This window comes from Carcharhinus amblyrhynchos, chromosome 12, assembly GCF_965287045.1.
Source record: "Carcharhinus amblyrhynchos chromosome 12, sCarAmb.v2.hapA, whole genome shotgun sequence".
Classification (NCBI taxonomy): Eukaryota; Metazoa; Chordata; class Chondrichthyes; order Carcharhiniformes; family Carcharhinidae; genus Carcharhinus; species Carcharhinus amblyrhynchos.
In genome coordinates, this window is record NC_137335.1 from 14,385,887 (window position 1) to 14,404,924 (window position 19,038).

The 19,038-nt window shown below is 46.6% G+C and overlaps 2 protein-coding genes across 2 annotated transcripts in view; one reads left to right on the forward strand and one right to left on the reverse strand.

The window, feature by feature from the left end:
• The window catches only part of rnaset2 (ribonuclease T2), a 28,704-nt gene extending 28,416 nt beyond the window's left edge, over nt 1-288 (reverse strand). The window contains exon 1 of the mRNA XM_080200087.1: nt 208-288. The gene's annotated coding sequence lies outside the window, so the exon portion shown is untranslated. The remainder of the gene's footprint in view (nt 1-207) is intronic.
• Nucleotides 289-7,535: 7,247 nt separating this feature from the next.
• On the forward strand, nt 7,536-19,038 carry cox7a2a (cytochrome c oxidase subunit 7A2a). The gene is made up of 4 exons (XM_080200088.1): nt 7,536-7,655; nt 11,225-11,314; nt 17,691-17,775; nt 18,830-19,038. The coding sequence occupies exons 1-4, from the start codon at nt 7,626-7,628 to the stop codon at nt 18,880-18,882; spliced, it is 258 nt and encodes an 85-aa protein (XP_080056214.1). The 5' UTR covers nt 7,536-7,625; the 3' UTR covers nt 18,883-19,038.

Consider the following 19,038-nt stretch of genomic DNA (forward strand, 5'->3'; position numbering starts at 1 on the left):
ATACACACTACACAACACACCCTATACGTGGCACACACTATATAATAGACCCATAGATTTCATACATCACAATCGATACAACATACCCTTCACATTACACCGATATATATTACACTCTACAATGCACCCTTTACATTACATCCCATCTGCTCTCGACACACAGTAAAGGCTGTACATTTTGACACCGATCCTGAACATTTCACTCACCCTTTCTCACTCCCTAACAAACAAACAAAGTCACCTTCTCCTCCGGTCACATGGGTTGACTTGTTGCAATTTGTATTGGGCGGGGCTTTAGAGCCAATGGGCGGGGCTTAGAACTAGTGGGCGGAGCTTAGAGTAATATTAATCGACGTGGGAGAGTTCGAGTGATGAGACAGATCTGGATGAGAGTCTCAGACTGGAGTCATCAGGGCTGGAGTGTGCAGGGCAAGAGGCAGAGTTTGGAGTCAGCAAGTTTCAGGGCTCAGACTGTCATTGGGTTGCTGTTGTATCTAGGAGAGGTGCTAGTTAGTGGAAATCATAGAATCCTACAGTGCAAAGGAGGCCATTCAGCCCTTCGAGTCTGCACCCACCCAGACCTATCCCTATAACCCTATTAAGTTCTTGACATTAAGAAGCAATTCCACATGGTTAATCAAAGTGTAGCCAGGATGTTAACATTCAATCCTGAGATTTCCACCTCCATAACATCGCCTGACTTCTCAGCTCACTTCCTGCCCTAACCCTCAATCCTGCCACTGTTACCCCTTTCAATGCATAATAAAGGCAAAAAACGCTGATAAACTCAGCACTCTGGCAGCATTTGTAGAGAGAAAACCACAGTTAATGTTTCAAGTCCAGATGGACCTTCTACAGAACTGAAGACAGGTAGAAATATGATGAATTATATGGGGGGGAACAAAACAGAAGGTCAGGGTAGGTCAGAGCTAACTGGAGATTGACATAGATGTCATCTACATTAGACAGAGGGGGTGTTAATGGTAGCATTAGGGACTGAGGAAGTGTTAATAATGGCGTAAAGGTAAGAACATGTGTGGCCGTCGGCATTCTACCTTCATAAACCTTAGACTGGTCATCCAGAACCTATTTCTGAAAGATCCCTGTTCTCACAGAACTACATCCCTGTCAAACAACATCTTCATTTTAAAATTCTCATCTGTGTTTTTAAATCCCACCATGGCCTCACCCCTCCCTATTGCTGTAATTATAGAATCCCTACAGTGCAGTAGGAGGGCATTTGGTCCATTGAGCTTGCACCGACAACAAGAATCTACTGATGACCATGAAACCATTGTCAGAAAAATCCATCTGGTTCACTAATGTTCTTTAGGGAAGAAAATCTTACTCAGTCTGGCCTACGTGTGACTACAGATTCTCGGCAATGTGGTTGACTCTTAATTGTACCCTGAGATAGTCTTGGAAGCCACTCAGTTCAAGGGTACTTAGGGATAGAGAACAAATGTTGGACTTGCTAGTGACAACCTCATCACATTAATAAATTGAAAACAGAAAGGAGAAATACTCCATACATCAATATAAAAATAATGTGATATTGAACATTAGGACTATGTTTGGACATGATTAAGTCACACAGCGCAATTGATTCTGCAAAGGCCTCCTCATTACCCTGTGATTTGATTTGATTTATTATTGTCACATATTAGTATATAGTGAAAAGTATTGTTTCTTGCGTGCTATGCAAAGCATACTGTTCATGGAGAAGGAGAGAGTGCAGAATGTAGTGTTACAGTCATAGCTAGCGTGTACAGACTTAATGTGAGAGAGGTCCATTCAAAAGTCTGATGGCAGGGAAGAAATTGTTCTTGAGTCGGTTGGTATATGATCTCAGACTTTTGTATCTTTTTTCCGATGGAGGAAAGTGGAAGAGAATATGTATGGGGTGCATGGGGTCCTTAATTATGCTGGGTACTTTTCCAAGACGGTGGAAAGTATAGACAGAATCAATGAATGGGAGGCAGGTTTGTGTGAAGGATTGGGCTACATTCATGACCCTTTGTAGTTCCTTGCAGTCTTGGGCAGAGCAGGAACCATACCAAGCTTGATACAACCAGAAAGAATTCTTTCTGTGGTGCATCTGTAAAGGTTGATGAGCGTTGTAGTGGACATGCCAAATGTCCTTAGTCTTCTGAGAAAGTAGAGGTATAGGTGGGTTTTCTTAATTATAGTGTTGGCATGGACAGGTTGTTGGTAATTTGAACACCTAAAACCTTGAAGCTCTCATCCATTTCCATTTCGTCCCCATTGATGTAGACAGGGGAATGTTCTCCAGTGAGGTTCTTGAAGTTGAGGACTATCTCCTTCATTTTGTTGACATTGAGGGAGAGATTATTGTTGTCGGACCAGGCCTGTACCTAGATTGGAAGAGTTGTGCCTCAGAAAAGCCTGACATAGTCATACTCAGCAAATCATACCTTACAGCCAAGATCCCAGACTACTCCATCGCTTCGTCTATCCAGTCCCACTGGCAGGACGGATGCACCATTAGTTGTAGCACATGGTTTATGGTCAGTGGGAAGTAGCCTGGGGAGTTCTCAACATTGACATTGGACTCCATGAAGTCTGTTGGCATTAGGTCATGATGTGGAGATGCTGATGTTGGACTGGGGTAAACACAGTAAGAAGTCTCACAACACCACATTAAACTCCAACAGGTTTATTTGGTAACAAATGCGTTACCAAATAAACCGGTTGGTCTTTAACCTGGTGTGAGACGTCTTACAGCATTAGGTCAAACATGGGTAAGGAAAGCACGAGGTAAACCTAAAAATGAGATGCCAACACGGTGAAGCTATAATACAGGATTTCATGTGCGCTGAATAACATAGCAGCCTGTGATAGACAACATGAAGCGATCCAACAATTACTCCGGTTAAAGATGTGTTATTATTCTTTATGTGTTATCATATCCAACCATCAATGATGGTAGACAACAACTCACTGATTGAGTAGGCTCCACGAATATCTCCATCCTCAATGATAAAGTCCAGCAGGTTTATTTGAAATCACAAGCTTTTGGAGAACTGCTCCTCACTTGATGAAGGAGCCACGCTCTGAAAGCTCATGATTCCAAATAAACTTTAACCTGGTGTTGTGAGGCTTCTTACTGTGTCCACCCTAGTCCAACGCTGGCATCTCCACATCACCCTCAATAATGGGGGACCCCAGCATGTCAGTACAAAAGGCTGAAGCATTTTCAACTATCTTCAGACAGAAGTATCAAACGGATGATCCATCTTGGCCTCCTCCAGAGGTCCCCAACATCAAAGATGCCAGTATTTGGCAAATTTGATTCACTCTGTGTGATATCTAGAGGCAGTGGAAAGAACTGGACACTGCAAAAGTTATGGGGCCTAACAACATTCTGCAACAGTGCTGAAGATTTGTGCTCCAGAAAGAGCTACATCCCTAACCAAGCTGTTCCAGTACAACACTGACGTCTACCCAGCAATGTGGAAAATTGCCCAGGTTATGTCCTATCCACAAAAAGCAGGACAAATCCATTCTAGCCAATTGCCACCCCATCAGTCTACTCTCGATCGTCAGCAAAGTGATGGAAAGCACATCAACAGTGCTATCAAGCAGTCAGCGATAGCTGCTCACTGATGCTCAGTTGGGTTCTGCCAGAACCACTTGGCTCCTGATCTCATTACAGTCTTGGTCCAAACAGAACTGAATTTCAGAGGCTGGTACAGTGGTTAATGCTAAATTGCCCTTGAGTATGAAGGGGACTAGCTAGGGTAAATGCAAGGGGTCATGGGGATCGGGCCTGGGTGGGATGGTGATTGGTGCAGATCCAATGGCCTCCTTTGCACTGTAGGATTCTCTGATTCTAGATGAGCCCAGAATAACTGCCCTTGGCACCAAAGCAGCATTTGACTGAGTGTGGCAGCTGAGCAAAACTGGAGTCAATGAGAATTGAAGGGGAAATCTCTCCACTGATTGGGATAATACCTACTGGAAAGGAAGGTGGTTGCGGTTGTTGGAGGTCAATCATCTCACCCTCAGAACATTATTGCAGGAGTTGATTAGGGCAGTGTCATTGGCCCAGACATTTTCAGTGCTTCATTAAAAACTGGGGATTCATTGGGGATTACACAGTGTTGAATATCTTTCAGCTTCTCAGACAGAGGTAGTCCTTGACAATATGCAGCAAGACTAGATACATCGATGACATTTTCTTCCTTTGGACTCATGGTAAACAATCGCTGAAACAACTATTTGATGACATCAACAAGTTCCATCCCACCATCAGACTCACCATGGACTACTCTCCAGAATCGGTTGCATTCTTGGACACACGCAACTCCATCAAGAACAGTCACCTCAGCACTTTACTGTACCGCAAGCCCACGGATAACCTCACGATGCTCCACTTCTCCAGCTTCCACCCCAAACACATTAAACAAGCCATCCCCTACGGACAAGCCCTCCGTATACACAGGATCTGCTCAGATGAGGAAGATTGCAACAGACACTTCCAGGTGCTGAAAGATGCCCTCCTAAGACTAGGATATGGCGCTTGACTCATCAATCAACAGTTCCGACGTGCCACAGTGAAAAATCGCACCAACATCCTCAGAAGACAAATGTGAGGCATAGTGGACATAGGCATAGTGTCGTCCAGTACTTCCCCAGAGCGGAGAAGCTATGACATCTTCTCCAGAGCCTTCAACATATCATTGATGAAGACGAACGAACAACTCACCAAGGCCATCCTCACTTCTTGCCTTCAAACAAAACTACTCTGCCTTCAAGAGAACAGTGACCATGACACCACACAACCCTGCCACAGCAACCTCTGCAAGACATGCTGGATCATCGACATGGATGCCATCATCTCACGTGAGAACACCATCCACCAGGTACACGGTACACATTCTCACAACTCGGCCAATGCTGTCTATCTGATCCGCTGCAGGAAAGGATGTCCCGAGGCATGGTACATTGGGGAGACCATGCAGACGCTACAACAACGGATAAATGAACACCGCTCAACAATCACCAGGCAAGAGCGTTCTCTTCCTGTTGGGGAACAATTCAGTGGTCACGGGCATTCGGCCTCTGATCTTTGGGTAAGCGTTCTCCAAGGCAACCTTTACAGAACAAGACAACGCAGAGTCACTGAGCAGAGGCTGATAACCAAGTTCCTCCCACGAGGACAGCCTCAACCGGGATCTTGGGTTCATGTCACACTATCTGTAACCCTCACCACTCGCCTGGGCATGCAAAATCTCACTAACTGTCCTGTCTGGAGACAATACAATTCTCTTTAACCTTTGCTTAACGCTCTCTCCACTTGCATTGTCTGTACCTTTAAGACTTCATTATCTGTAAAGACTTGCATTCCAACCATTCTTTTGTAAATTGAGTGTGTGTCTTTATATGCCCTGTTTGTGAATACAACTCCCACTCACTTCATGAAGGGGCAGCGCTCCGAAAGCTAGTGGCTAGTACCAAATGAACCAGTTGGACTTTAACCTGGTGTTCTGAGACTTCATACTGTGCTTCTCCACTGTAACAGTTCTTTAATTTACAAGACAGGAATCAGGAGTGTAATGTGTAACGCTGCAGAGGTTGACCCCCCTTTTGAGATGTAATACCAAATCCCTCACAGAGGAATACCTCACCTCCCAATCTGTTAAAAGTATGTGAGAAGGTGTGAACTGTCTTTCAGTAACGTTTGGTGGTTAACAGAAATACCTGATACTCACTTTAAAATGAACAGTTAACAATTTATTCATTTAATAGGGAACTTTAATGAAACAAGTAACACACCAAATTAAATAAGGTTCTGATGGAATGCTGTTCAAATACATACAATACTCATTCACTAACCAAAAAAAAGGAATTTAGTCACTTTCAAACTATAACCAAGGTTGTGGCTTTTGGAATTACTCTATTGATGCCTCTATCTGTAAGTTCTTACTGATTTGGTATCTTTCACTATTCAGATGTTGCATTCCCTTGAGGTATCTGAAGCTGGCAAAGTTGAAAGCTGCCCTCTCCCTCTCGAGGCTTGAGAGATGGCAGTTCTTCCGTTGCTCTCCTGTTTCCACCCCCCCCCACTCTCTTTTATACCTGTGATGACCTATCACTTTTCCTACAATAAGATTGATCTGATGTTATCAAACCATCAAATTTAAATTTTATAGGTTCCTGGTAGCTGAGTGCCTATTTTAAACCGATTGTGCGAAATTCAAAAGAACAGGTAGTCATGTCAAGATTATTGCTTGACTTTTTGATCCAAATGTTTCAGCTTGGATTCTGCAAGTACTTTGCATTTTAAACCTCCGAGCAATGAAGCATAAATTTAGTGCCTCACAGTCAAAGGGTCAGCGCTGAAGGAGTGCCGCACTGTTAGAGGGTCGGCACTGAGGGAGTGTGGCACTGCCAGACGGTCGGTACCGAGGGAGTGCCACACTGTTGGAGGGTTGGCGCTGAGGGGGTGCCGCACTGCCAGATGGTCAGTACTGAGGGAATGCCACACTGTCGGAGGGTCAGTACTGAGGGAGGGTCGGTACTGAGAGAGTGCCGCACTGCCGGATGGTCGGTACTGAGGGAGTGCCGCACTGTCGGAAGGTCGCTGCTGAGGGAGCCGCGCACTGTCGGAGGGTTGGTACTGAGCATGCCGCACTGTCGGAGGGTCGCTGCTGAGGGAGCCCCGCACTGTCGGAGGGTCGGTACTGAGGGAGCGCCGCACTGTCCGAGGGTCGGTACTGAGGGAGCGCCGCACTGTCCGAGGGTCGGTACTGAGCATGCCGCACTATCGGAGGGTCGCTGCTGAGGGAGCCCCGCACTGTCGGAGGGTCGCTGCTGAGGGAGCGCCGCACTGTCCGAGGGTCGGTACTGAGGGAGCGCCGCGCTGTCGGAGGGTGGGTACTGAGGGAGCGCCGCACTGCCGGAGGGTCGGTACTGAGGGAGCGCCGCGCTGTCGGAGGGTCGGTACTGAGGGAGCGCCGCGCTGTCGGAGGGTGGGTACTGAGGGAGCGCCGCGCTGCCGGAGGGTCGGTACTGAGGGAGCGCCGCGCTGCCGGAGGGTCGGTACTGAGGGAGCGCCGCGCTGCCGGAGGGTCGGTACTGAGGGAGCGCCGCGCTGCCGGAGGGTCGGTACTGAGGGAGCGCCGCGCTGCCGGAGGGTGGGTACTGAGGGAGCGCCGCGCTGCCGGAGGGTCGGTACTGAGGGAGCGCCGCGCTGCCGGAGGGTCGGTACTGAGGGAGCGCCGCGCTGTCGGTGGGTCGGTACTGAGGGAGCGCCGCGCTGTCGGAGGGTCGGTACTGAGGGAGCGCCGCGCTGCCGGAGGGTCGGTACTGAGGGAGCCCCGCGCTGCCGGAGGGTCGGTACTGAGGGAGCGCCGCGCTGCCGGAGGGTCGGTACTGAGGGAGCGCCGCGCTGTCTGGGCTCTAATTGACGCGCTCTAATTGACAGCTCCTCCCGACCAATGGGGAAACAGCGGCTCCGTGCAGGTGCGGAGCGGTGACCTCTGACCCTGCCGGAAGGTGTGCGGTGTGACGTCACTACGACATCCTGTCACGTGCTTATTTCCCGGTAGCCGCGCTGCATCGTGGGACCGGGTTTGTCCTTGCCGGAATTGGGAGCGAGAATGAGCGGTCTGGGAGTGCGGGGCCTGAGGGTGAGAGAGCCCGGCTCGGGGCAGGGAGACCCCCGGGGCAGCGAGACACCGGCCCACCCTGCGGAAGGGAGGGAAGACTGGGGGAGAGGCTCCCTCCTCTGTCATCCCTGTGGTCAGTGAGAACGATCCCTCACCACAGGGGCAGGCGGGGAGTTAGCCTCATAATGTGGCTCTCCCTCAGTACTGACCCTCTGACATTGCCTGGGGCAATGAGGGGAGGAGAATCCCCCCTCCCTATCCTGGGATAGTGAGACCCCCCCCTCCAGCCCACCCCTTGGATGCAGAAACGCCCTGCACTGGGGCAGTGAAGGAAGGGAGTGAGTCCCTTATCTCTTGGGGCAGTGAGGGGGATGGGTAAGAGATCCCTCACCATCAGGGCTGGGAGGGGAGGGCAGTGAGAGAGAGAGAGCCCCTACCCCAGGGGCGGTGAACAGGGCTGGGTGGGTGATCCCTCACCTTCCAGGGCAGCGAGAGGGGGGGAGAGACAGAGAGCCCCATCCCCTGGGGCACCGAGTTGGGAGGGACCTAACCCCGCTTGACCAGAGGCTACAAGGGTGTTGTGGTGAGGCCTGCAAATAGCAGCTGCTGCTTTCAAGCACTGAAGCCAAGGGCCCAAACCTTATCTGATTTAAGGAAGAAATTAGATACAAGTCTTGGGGCTAAAGGGATCAAAGGTTATGAGGGAGAACGGGAGATCAGGGTATTGAATTTGATGATCAACTATGATCATAAATGAATGGTGTAGGAGGCTTGAAGGGCTGAATGGCCTACTACTGCTTCTGGTTTCTAAATTTGCTCCAGCCAGAGAGTGAATGGTAAAAAGTAGCATGGGGCAGTCTGTAGATATAGACTGTGGTAATATAATAGATAAATATTATGTAAAGAAAGGCTTTGTAGCAATCACTTTATAAATTGGTGCAGCACCAAAGATGGCCATTTGGCCCGTAGTACCTGTCTGGCTCATAGACAGAGGAACTTAGTTAATTCCACGTCTCTTAGACAGAGGAACTTAGTTAATTCCACACCTCTGATATTCCCCTAAAAAATTGGATATGTTCCTCTTCAAGTATTCACCTGTCTAAAAATTGTAATTGAATCTACTTCCTTTCAGATGTTGCATTCCACGTCCAAACAATTGGCATTGTTTTTAAAGGAAGTAACCTCTCTTATTCAGTTATCAATTATTGTTAATCTGTGTACTTTAGTTAATAAGCCACCTGTAACTGGAAGTAGCATCTCCTTATTCATCTCATCCCAGTTTTTCATGATTTTGAACATGTTAATCTTCTGATCGCTTAGGGTTTGCTGAGTGCACCAACATAATGAAAGTGCTGCACCCTGGCATCCATTTTGTGTGCATCCCTTGGCTTGTCTCAAGGCCTGACATTCTCCTTGAAGTGTGGTACCTGGCACTGAACACTGCCCCAGATGAGGTCCAACCATTAATTTGTAAAACGTTAGTCTGGGGTCTACCTGTATAGAACTGAACTCCTGTCTGCTTTTTCTTTTATTAACAGTAATGACTTCTCACTGACCAAGATTTATGTATGTGCCGTCTTGGACCCCTGTCTTCCTGCTTTTAGGATATAACGTTTAATTTATGTTGCCTGTCATTTCTTTCTGCTTCACATTTCTCTATTGTATATGTGATATATAATGAGCATCTATATACTTGGATGTATATCTCCTGTGGAAGTAAAGGCTGAGGTATGATATCAAAGCACCAGATAATATAACCAGTCCTCTTTGCTGAGGAGAGATACTCTTGCATTGGATGCAGTTCAGAGATGGTTCACAAGGCTGATTCCTGGGCTGAAGGGGTTGACTACAGAAGAAAGCTTGGGCCCGATACTCATTGGAGTTTTGAAGAATGAGAGGTGATCTTATTGAAACGTCTGAAGGTCTTGACAGTATAGACACTGAGACGATATTCCCCCTCCTGAGGAATCTAGAACTAGGGGGCATAATTTTTAAAATAAAGGGTCGTATGAGATGAGGAGGAATTTCTTCTGAGGGTCTTCCACGGAGAGCAGTGGAGGCTGCATCATTGAATGTGATTAAGGCTGAGTCGGACAGATTTTTGGTCAACAAGGGAGTTGTGGGTTACGGAGGATAGACAGGAAAGGAGTTCAAGTCACAATCAAGATAGCCATGGCTTGAGGGGCCAAATGGCCAACTATTTCTAATAAATTATTAGCAGACAGTTGTAAGATATGTACGTTTATGCATTTAATGGTGCTCTGTTAGTTATCTAGGCATAAAGATAACAGCTAAGCAATTAGATATCTAAAATGTTTTCCACATTCTAGATGCTTAAAATGGTAACGTGAACTTGGGAAGGATTTTCACTTTATTTTTTCTCTTCTTTCCTGAGTTGCTGGGATTGGGAGTGTGAGCCTGTGGGCTGATGGACTGTTTATGGCCAGTCAGTCAGCAGGCAATGCTGGGAAGAAGAACCCAGCCCCAGGACTGTTACTTCCATTCTCACAGTCTGAAGCTTTTCATCTCAGTGTGTTTCCAGTCTTCCCTTTCCCATTTCAGATTCCCAGTGCTTGCAGCTTTTGAATTTTCACCTTATCGGTTTGGTCATCACAGCTGGTCTAGGCCATTATCACAAATAACTACATCTAGTGAGGCCCATGGGGCAGGCTGAGTATGTGTGTGCTGCTAATATCTATCTGTGGTCCAGCGCAGTTCTGATTTCTGCCTTGGGACAGACCACGGTTACCCATTCAACTAACAGTCGACATGTTTGAAATTTGAAGATGATCTTATCAGACTAGCCTTTGGTTTATCTTTCACTTAATAAAATGGGTGCAAAGTGGTTAGCACTGCTGCCTCCCAGCACCAGAGCCCCAGGTTCAGTTCTGGCTTTGGGTGACTGTGTGGAGTTTGCATGTTCCTGTGTGTCTGAAACCAAAAGAGAAAATGCTGGAAAATCTCAGCAATGTCTGTAAGGAGAGAAAAGAGCTGATGTTTCAAGTCGAGATGACTCTTTGTCAAAACTAGCTAGCATCTGAATTTGGATCTGGGTACAGATGCTGCCAGACCTGCTGAGATTTACCAGCATTTTCTCATTTGGTGGATTCCAGCATCCGCAGTAATTTGCTTTTCTGCCTGTGTCTGCATGGGTTTCCTCCGGGTGCTCCAGCTTCCTTCCTTCCCTCCCTCCCAAGATGTGTATGTTAGGTGGATTGGCCATGCTAATTTGCCCCTTAGTGTCCCAAGATGTGCAGGTTAGATGGATTGGATATACTAGGGGTGGGCCAGGATAAGATGCTGAGTTGGTGCTGACCTGATGGGTTGACCTTCTGCACTGCAAGGATTCTATGGATTGAAATTGCACAGAAAGCTATGTGAATTTGTTATTCACCTCACTTGCTGCTTATCCAACTTTGTTAGTTACTACTACCCATATTACCAACTGCAGTCCAAACGTAATAGGTTGGCTGTGAAATGCTGTGAGATGCACCAAGGGATATGATGGTTAAATGGCAGGTGATTATTGAGGTGTAGAGAGATGCTTATATTTGTGTTCTTCTGGTTCTCTCCCCCTCCACATCCCCCAGGCCTTTCAGCAACTTTCAAAGCGAACCTTCAGCACTGCAGCCCGCAGGCAAGTGGAGAATAAAGTTCCCGAGAAGCAGAAGATGTTCCAGGTGAGTGACCAGTGTGTAACGGGGTGGGCTACTTTAGGCTCCTAAGCTCTGCATAAACACTCCTGCGACTGCTGATATTCTATATTTGAAACATCTTCTGCAGAAAGAGCACATGGGTCCTCTGAGTGCAACTGAGACATTTAAAGATTTTTCCAATTGTTTTCTACGCTAAATGTGGTAATTGAAGCTTCAAGTGCCATTGAATAAGAACTGCTAAACAAAAAAAAGACTTGAGATCCATCTAGTTTGCCATCTGCCATCCTGGTACTTGCATGATAGAACAGTAACAGAATTATTAGCTGATCATGGTGATCAACGTCCATCAACTAATCCAAAACAGACCCAGGCATGAGGTCAGGAAAACACGAGTGGTGGTGAGCTTTGAGACTTGCATCATAAGATGTAGGAGCAGAAGTAGGCCATTCAGTCCATCAAGTCTAAATTCCTGTCATACTTACCACATCATGCTCCATTGCTCTCTTACTGTATCCCAAAATGTGAGTGAAGTCACAGAATCTACAGTGCAGAAGGAGGCCATTTGGCCTATCGAGGCTGTACCAACAACAATCCCACCCAGGCACTATCCCCGCATCCCCAAACATTTGCCCTCCTAATTCCCCCTGACAAGGGAAAATTTAGCATGGCCAATCAACCTAACCTGTACATCTTTGTGGTGTGGAAGGAAACCCACGCAGACACAGAGAAGATGCAAACTCCACGCAGATAGTGACCCAAGGCCTGATTCAAACCCATGTTCCTGGTGCTGTGAGGCAGTAGTGCTAACCACTGTGCCAGCATGCCACCCTCAATTCCTACCAATAACTTCAGTACAGTTTCAGACAGCTGTGATGGGGGAATGTGACCCCTCTTGCTCTACACCAACTGCAGGCCTTTGCTCCATACTTAGAGGCTGAGGGCCATGGTAAGATCTGTATGCTTCTGACTGTGGCCATTTCGTAGTTGGAACTTGTCAACAGGAACTTGCAGTCTGCAGGTTTGAAATGGTTTGACACTAACGGGTTTGAAGTTGACCATTCTGAATCCCATCCATATTTACCTTTCACTTAAGAAAAAAATTACTAGAGTAGCAATCTTAAATTAGAAAGGTGGTACTGACTTTGAGGAAGTTGAAACATTCCGTAATAAAGCCAAACCCTCCTTTACTGTTTTTACAGGCCCATCCATCATGGGAAGTAGATTAGGCAGTTAATCATAGAATCCCTACAGTGCAGGAGGAGGACATTCAGCCCATTGAGTCTGCACCGACCACAATCCCACCCAGGTCTTGTCCCCGTAACCCCACTTATTTACCCTGCTAATCCCCCTGACACTAGGGTCAATTTAGCATGGCCAATCAATCTAACCCGCTCATCTTTGGAGTGTGGGAAGAAACTGGAGCATCTGGAGGAAACACACACAGACATGGTGAGAACCTGTAAACTCCACACAGTCACCTGAGGCTGGAATCAAACCTGGGTCCCTGGCACTGTGAGGTAGTAGTGCTAACCATGTGCCACCGTGCTGCTGAATTGTCATTAAGAATGAATGTAAATTGGCAAATAAACTTTATTAATCTTTAGTGTCAGTGTTGCACTCAAAGTATGAGGATATTGAGCCTTTCATCTGAATGTTTTTAACTTGTGTGTCCTTTAACATTTTAGCTTTATTTTCAAGGCACCTGTATCTTCTGCAAAGTGAATTCTTGATTTTTTTTCTCTTTCCCCTTTTTGAAGAAATGAGTTGAAGTTTGAGCTTCCAACAAGACACATTGTTGGTGCAGATATGGTCAGTAGTTACCATGTGAATGTTTGTGATCAAGCTTTGCTTACAGGTTGCATGCCAATAGGTAGCATGGTAGGCTGACTTGAAGCAAATTACCATCAAGGTATACTTGAAATATAACCAAGTCAAATGCTCGTAATCCTCAGGTAAAAAAAATACTAGCTGAAGTCTCAGAGAATGTTGCTTGAGTTAATCTTCCCTCACTACCAACAAATAATTGAATCACCCTCGAGCTCTGTGTTTTTAACACCTCGAATATTTTGTGTGGCTAATTCTGAGCAATGACTCACCCACCCTTTAGTTATTTCTCCAAGTCACTTAGGCAGTAGTTTCCACGTTGCAGCCCCCTTATAGATTGAAAAATTGCACGTACTAACACAGCCCACTCTTCAATTTTTCCACAAAGGTTCCACGATCATTATCTTTTACTGGATATTTATTAGTGTCACGAGTAGGCTTATATTAAGACCTCAATTAAGTTACTGAGAAAATCCCCTAGTTGTCACACTTTGGAGACTGGGTACGCTAAGGGAGAATTTAGCATGATCAATGCACCTAATCAGCCTGTACCCGAACAGGTGCTGGAGTGTGCCAACGAGGGGATTTTCACAGTAACTTCATTGCAGTATTAATGTAAGCCTACTTGTGACTAATAGCTCTTTAAACTTTTGCAAGCCCATATTCCTTTACGCAATGGAGTTAGAATGTTGGATTCTGTCCTACAAACTATCATTAAAACAGAGCCCAAGGATTCTCTCCAGCGAGGAATTAGTTGCTGGATGATGGGATGTTAAAAGCTGTGGGCAGAAAAGTGGGATTGGACTGGAGAGGATGTTAAAAGGTTAATACAAAAATAAAATGCTGAAATACTCAGGCCGAGCAGCATTTGTGGAAGCAGAAATATAGAAAATAGGAGCGGGAGGAGGCCATTTGGCCCTTTGAGCCTGCTTCACCATTTATTACAGTCATGGCTGATCGTCCAGTTCAGTAACTTAATCCTGCTTTCTCCCTATAACCTTTGATCCCTTTTGCCCCAAGTGCTATATCTAGCCACCTCTTGAATACATTCAATGTTTTGGCATCAACTCCTTCCTGTGGTAATGAATTCCTCAGGCTCACCACTCTTTGTGTGAAAAAATGTCGTCTCATCTCTGTCCAAAATGGTCTACCCCGAATGCTCGACTGTGACTCCTGGTTCTGGACTTCCCCACCATCAGGAACATCCTCTCTGCGTCTACTCTGTCTAGTCCTGTTAGAATTTTATAAGTCTCTGAGATTTCCCCCTTCCCATTCATCTGAACTCCAGTGAAAGCAATCCTAACCCAATCAACCTTTCATGCATCAGTCTCGCCATCCCTGGAATCAGCCTGGTAAGCTGTACTCCCTTGAGAGCAAGAACATCCTTCCTCAGAAAAGGAGACCAAAACGGCACAAAATACTTTAGGTGTGACCTCATTAAGTCCCTGCATAATTGCAACAACAGATCCCTGTTCCTGTACTCAGTCTCTTGCAATGAAGGTCAACATACTATTTGCCTTCTTTACCACCTACTGCACCTGCATGTGTACCTTCACTGACTGGTGCATAAGGGCACCCAGGTCTTGTTGCACACACTCCTCTCCCAATTTACAGCCGTTCACGTAGTAAAAATTGAATTTCAGCTCCACCTTCTGCCATGGTGGGATTCGAATCTGGGTCCCCAGAATGTTAGCTGATTGATAGTCCAGTGATAATACCACTTGGCCATTGCCTCCTTGTTAGCACTTTGTGGTGAGAAGATCTTACGTCAGAACTTTGTCATTTGCCGTTCTGACGGGAGGTAATGTTGACCTGAAACATTAACTCTGCTTCTCTCTGCAAATGCTGCCCAACCTTCGGAGTGTTCCCAGCATTGTTTTGAAAAATGTGATATTGAAGGGTGTGAGAAGTGATCGGGAGTTTGGAATTAGACTGATCGGCTTGTGAGAGAAAGAATAAAACCCTGGTGAGGGTAAGAGGGACTTGTTCCAATGCTGCAGTGTCTTGACTACATCAACTTTATATATCGGAGTTGGGGGGAGAGATGAGGATGTTGAGGTAATGAGCTTTGTCCTGTATTCTGGCCAGGAGAGAAACACAGGAGCATTCTTCAAATCCAAGGTGAGCTTTGGTCTTAATGAGTCAGTGGCTTAGAGAAAATGTTAATCAGACCTGTTTCAAACTTCCTGGAGCTCCCACGCCTTGTTTTAAGAGAGAGTTATTTTTGGGTTTTTTTTATGACTGGGAGACTTTAAGAGTAAAGGGCAAAGGATATCTTTGAGATGAAAATGCGGTGAGTTTAGTGTTTTAGATTGCGCCACTAAAACAGCTTGCAGATTCAGGAGTGATGTGCTGTTTTGTTGTTTAAACACTAACATGTGAAGCTGAGTAGCCTGACAGCAACTTGCAGGAAGGGACAGCGTTTTATGGAGTGTCTTGTGTGATTCACGGACTGTAGCCAGCACAATGCCTCAGCGTTGCTCCGAGGAATAGGAGGCCATTCAGCCCCTTGAGCTTGTTCTACCACTGTCAGGTGCTGAATGTTCTGTATCTCCACTCCACTTACCCATCTTTACCCCTTGTCCCTCACCCATCAGAAATCTTATCAATCCACAGCCACACACCCACTCTCCTCTCCCCCCACCCCTCCCGGCAGAGTTTGAGGTTTCATGACTGCGTGCCTCTGAATTTCTCTCTTAAATGATGTAGCTCAACATTCAAACTTAGGCCCTCCTTGATTTCCCCCTCCCCCAGAACTCCCATTAGAAGAAATACTTTTTCTCTATCTGTCAAATCCACTGTGACTTTTACGCATAATGATTAGATCACCCTTCTAAACTGGAAGGAATACAGTCAAGTTTGTGCAACCTATCCTCGGAATTTACCCCTTATAGCCCTGGTATTTCCCTGATGAATCTGTACTGCATCACGCCTAAGGCCAGTTATTTGTTTCCTGTGGTGCAGAGCCTGAAACTGCAATACTCAGGATGTGCCCCGATCAGAGCTCTGAATAATTAACTTGGCAAACATAATCCAGTCCCCTTGAGATCAAGTCCTGATAGCCTTTATTGTACTGCTTTATCAACCTATGCTTTTTGTCATTTCTGTATGGGGGCACCCTCCACCCTTGTCTCTCTGCATTACAGCGATGCATGACTTCCAGTCTTTGCCCTGGTGCTCGTTCAGACACTGGACCTCGCTCCTGGCAACTGGACCTGCAGAGCTCTCTTCTTTCTGCCACCTAGTGGCTGGGTTCAAATAGCAAGTGCCTGTACACTCCGAGCAGCTTTGTCTAGTTTTCTGTGCCGCCACATTAATTATGATGGCGGAGTGGTATTATCGATAGACTATTAATCCAGAAACTCAGCTAATGTTCTAGGGCCTGGGTTCGAATCCCGCCACAGCAGATGGTGGAATTTGAATTCAATAAATATCTGGGAATTAAGAATTTACTGACCATGAAACCATTGTTGATTGTTGGAAAAACCCATCTGGATCACTACTCGCTGGCACACAGCACTGTTGCCTCACAGCGCCAGGGACCTGGGTTTGATTGTTGGCTTGGTCATTCTGTGCGGACTGTGCACATCCTTCCCATGTCTGCGTGGGTTTCCTCCAGGTGTTCTGGTTTCCTCGCACAGTCTGAATGACATGCTGGTTAGGTGGATTGGCCATGCTAAATTCATCCTGTATACCCAAACAGGCGCTGGAGTATGGCCACTAGGGGATTTTCTACAGTAACTTCATTGCAGTGTTAATGTAAGCTGACTTGTGACACAAATGTTCTTTAAGGAAAGAAATCTGCTGTCCTTCCCTAGTTTGGCCTACATGTGACTGCAGAGCCACAGCAATGTGGTTGACTCTTAGCTGCCCTCCAAGGGCAACTAGGGATGGGGAATAAATGCTGGCCAGCCAGTCACGCCCATGTCTCAGGAGTGAATGAAAAAAAACCCGACTGTGTCAGTTTCAGCAACGTGGTCAAGGGGTCTGAGCTATACAACTGGTGCTGGAAGTATAATCAGCCTGAAAGATTAAAGTTTATTAGTCACAAATAAGGCTTACATTAACACTGCAATGAAGTCACTGTGAAATTCCCCTAGTCGCCGCACTGTGGTGCCTAACCTGCTCTGATGCTCTGAAGTGTGTGTATGTGTGAAACAGCAGATTTGGTGGGGATGTTACCTGATGATTGGAATTTAAGTCATTGATGTGATTAATACTCTTATTGCCCCTTATTTCCCCCTGCCCCCCCCACCTTTTATCAAACTGCTTTCCCTGCTCCATGTCACCCTGAACCTGGAACCACTGTGACTTCTCCTGCCCCCCTCACCCCTGCTGTGCAGTGAGGGAAGGCAGTCCCTCATTCAGAAGGTGTGTGTGTAGGTGAACTGGTTTGCTGCCTCGTTCTCTCCTAATCTGCAGTGTTCCTGCTATACTGTATAAGATGGGAATTGGGATCAGTGTCTCAGTCGCAGGCAGTGGGAGTGTGTTTGGCTCACTGAGGCAGCGTTCCTGATGCAGATGTTGGCAGAGCACAGCTGGGACTGCACTCAGTGATTCTATCTCTCTATTACAGGCGGACAATGGGATGCCGGTCCATTTGAAAGGCGGTGCGATGGATGCGGTGCTCTACAGACTAACCATGGGCCTCACCGTCGCGGGTAAGGAACACTTGGTATGAGTGTTGAAATGTACTGGTGTCGCTGCGAGCCTGAGTCTCTGTCCACTGTATCCTATCGAGCGGCCCACCCTGGGGTTAGAGAGGAAAGGGAATTCAGGACGGCAAAGGAGATAGTGCTGACCACCACCACACCACCCCAACCCCCAAACACCCCCACTGTCACTGGCCAAACAACCTCCCAGTTCAGTTAAAGCAACAGGAATAACCAACTTGGGAGAGAGGGCTGGAATGTGGAACTGATCCACTTCAGATCAGCCATGATCTTATTGAATGGCGGGGCAGGCTCGAGGGGCTAGATGGCCTACTCCTGCTCCTATTTCTTATGTTCTTATACTTGCTGGAGGGGTATCCAAACCCCTTACCCCAGTGAAGGGCGGCTTGGGGAATGTGGGGTTGTGTTTGTGAAGAGATTTGTCTGTCTAAAAGTACAAACTCTACACAAATGACCTGCTGCAAAGTAGGTGGAGCAAAAGGCTTGGGACCCTAATAGAATCCCTGCAGTGCAGGAGGAGGCCATTTGGTCCATCGAGTCCACACCAACCACAATTCCACCCAGGCCCTATTCCCGCAACCCCTCATTTACCCTGCTAGTACCCTGACACTAGGGTCAATTTAGCATGGCCAATCAACCTAGTCCATGCATGTTTGGACTGTGGGAGAAAACTGGAGCACCCGGAGGAAACCCACAAGGAGAATGTGCAGAGTCTGCACAGACAGTGACCCAAGGCTGGAATTGAACCTGGGTACCTGACGTTGTGTGGCAGCAGTGATAACTGCTGTGCTGCCCCTGAGATGCTGTGGAACTCTGTTCACTGGGCTGTTCCTGTATAGAACCCAAACTGGTAATGTTGCAAGATCAATGTGATGTGGGGAAAGAAGAGACAATATCTGCAGACCCAACATAAAAGCAGAGATTGAAAAAGCCTTTCTGTGTGTCGGGTGAAATGACTTGTGTATTTGCTGGACAAGGCCACAGTATTGCTGATTTAAATGCTGTAATGTGACCATGGTAATATTTTCCTCTTTACTTTCAGGTTCAATCTACGTTATGTACGAACTCCTCAGAATTTCCCTGCCCAAGAAGTAACGTCAGCTCTTGGGACGTGCCTAACTCTTCGTTTTATTCCATAACCCTGTCTAACTGTTAGACTAACTTATCAGGGGACCTGTTCACGGTTTATGGGAACAGTTGTTTATTTGATGATGAGACTTGTATAACTAAGAAATAAAGTGATTTATCCCA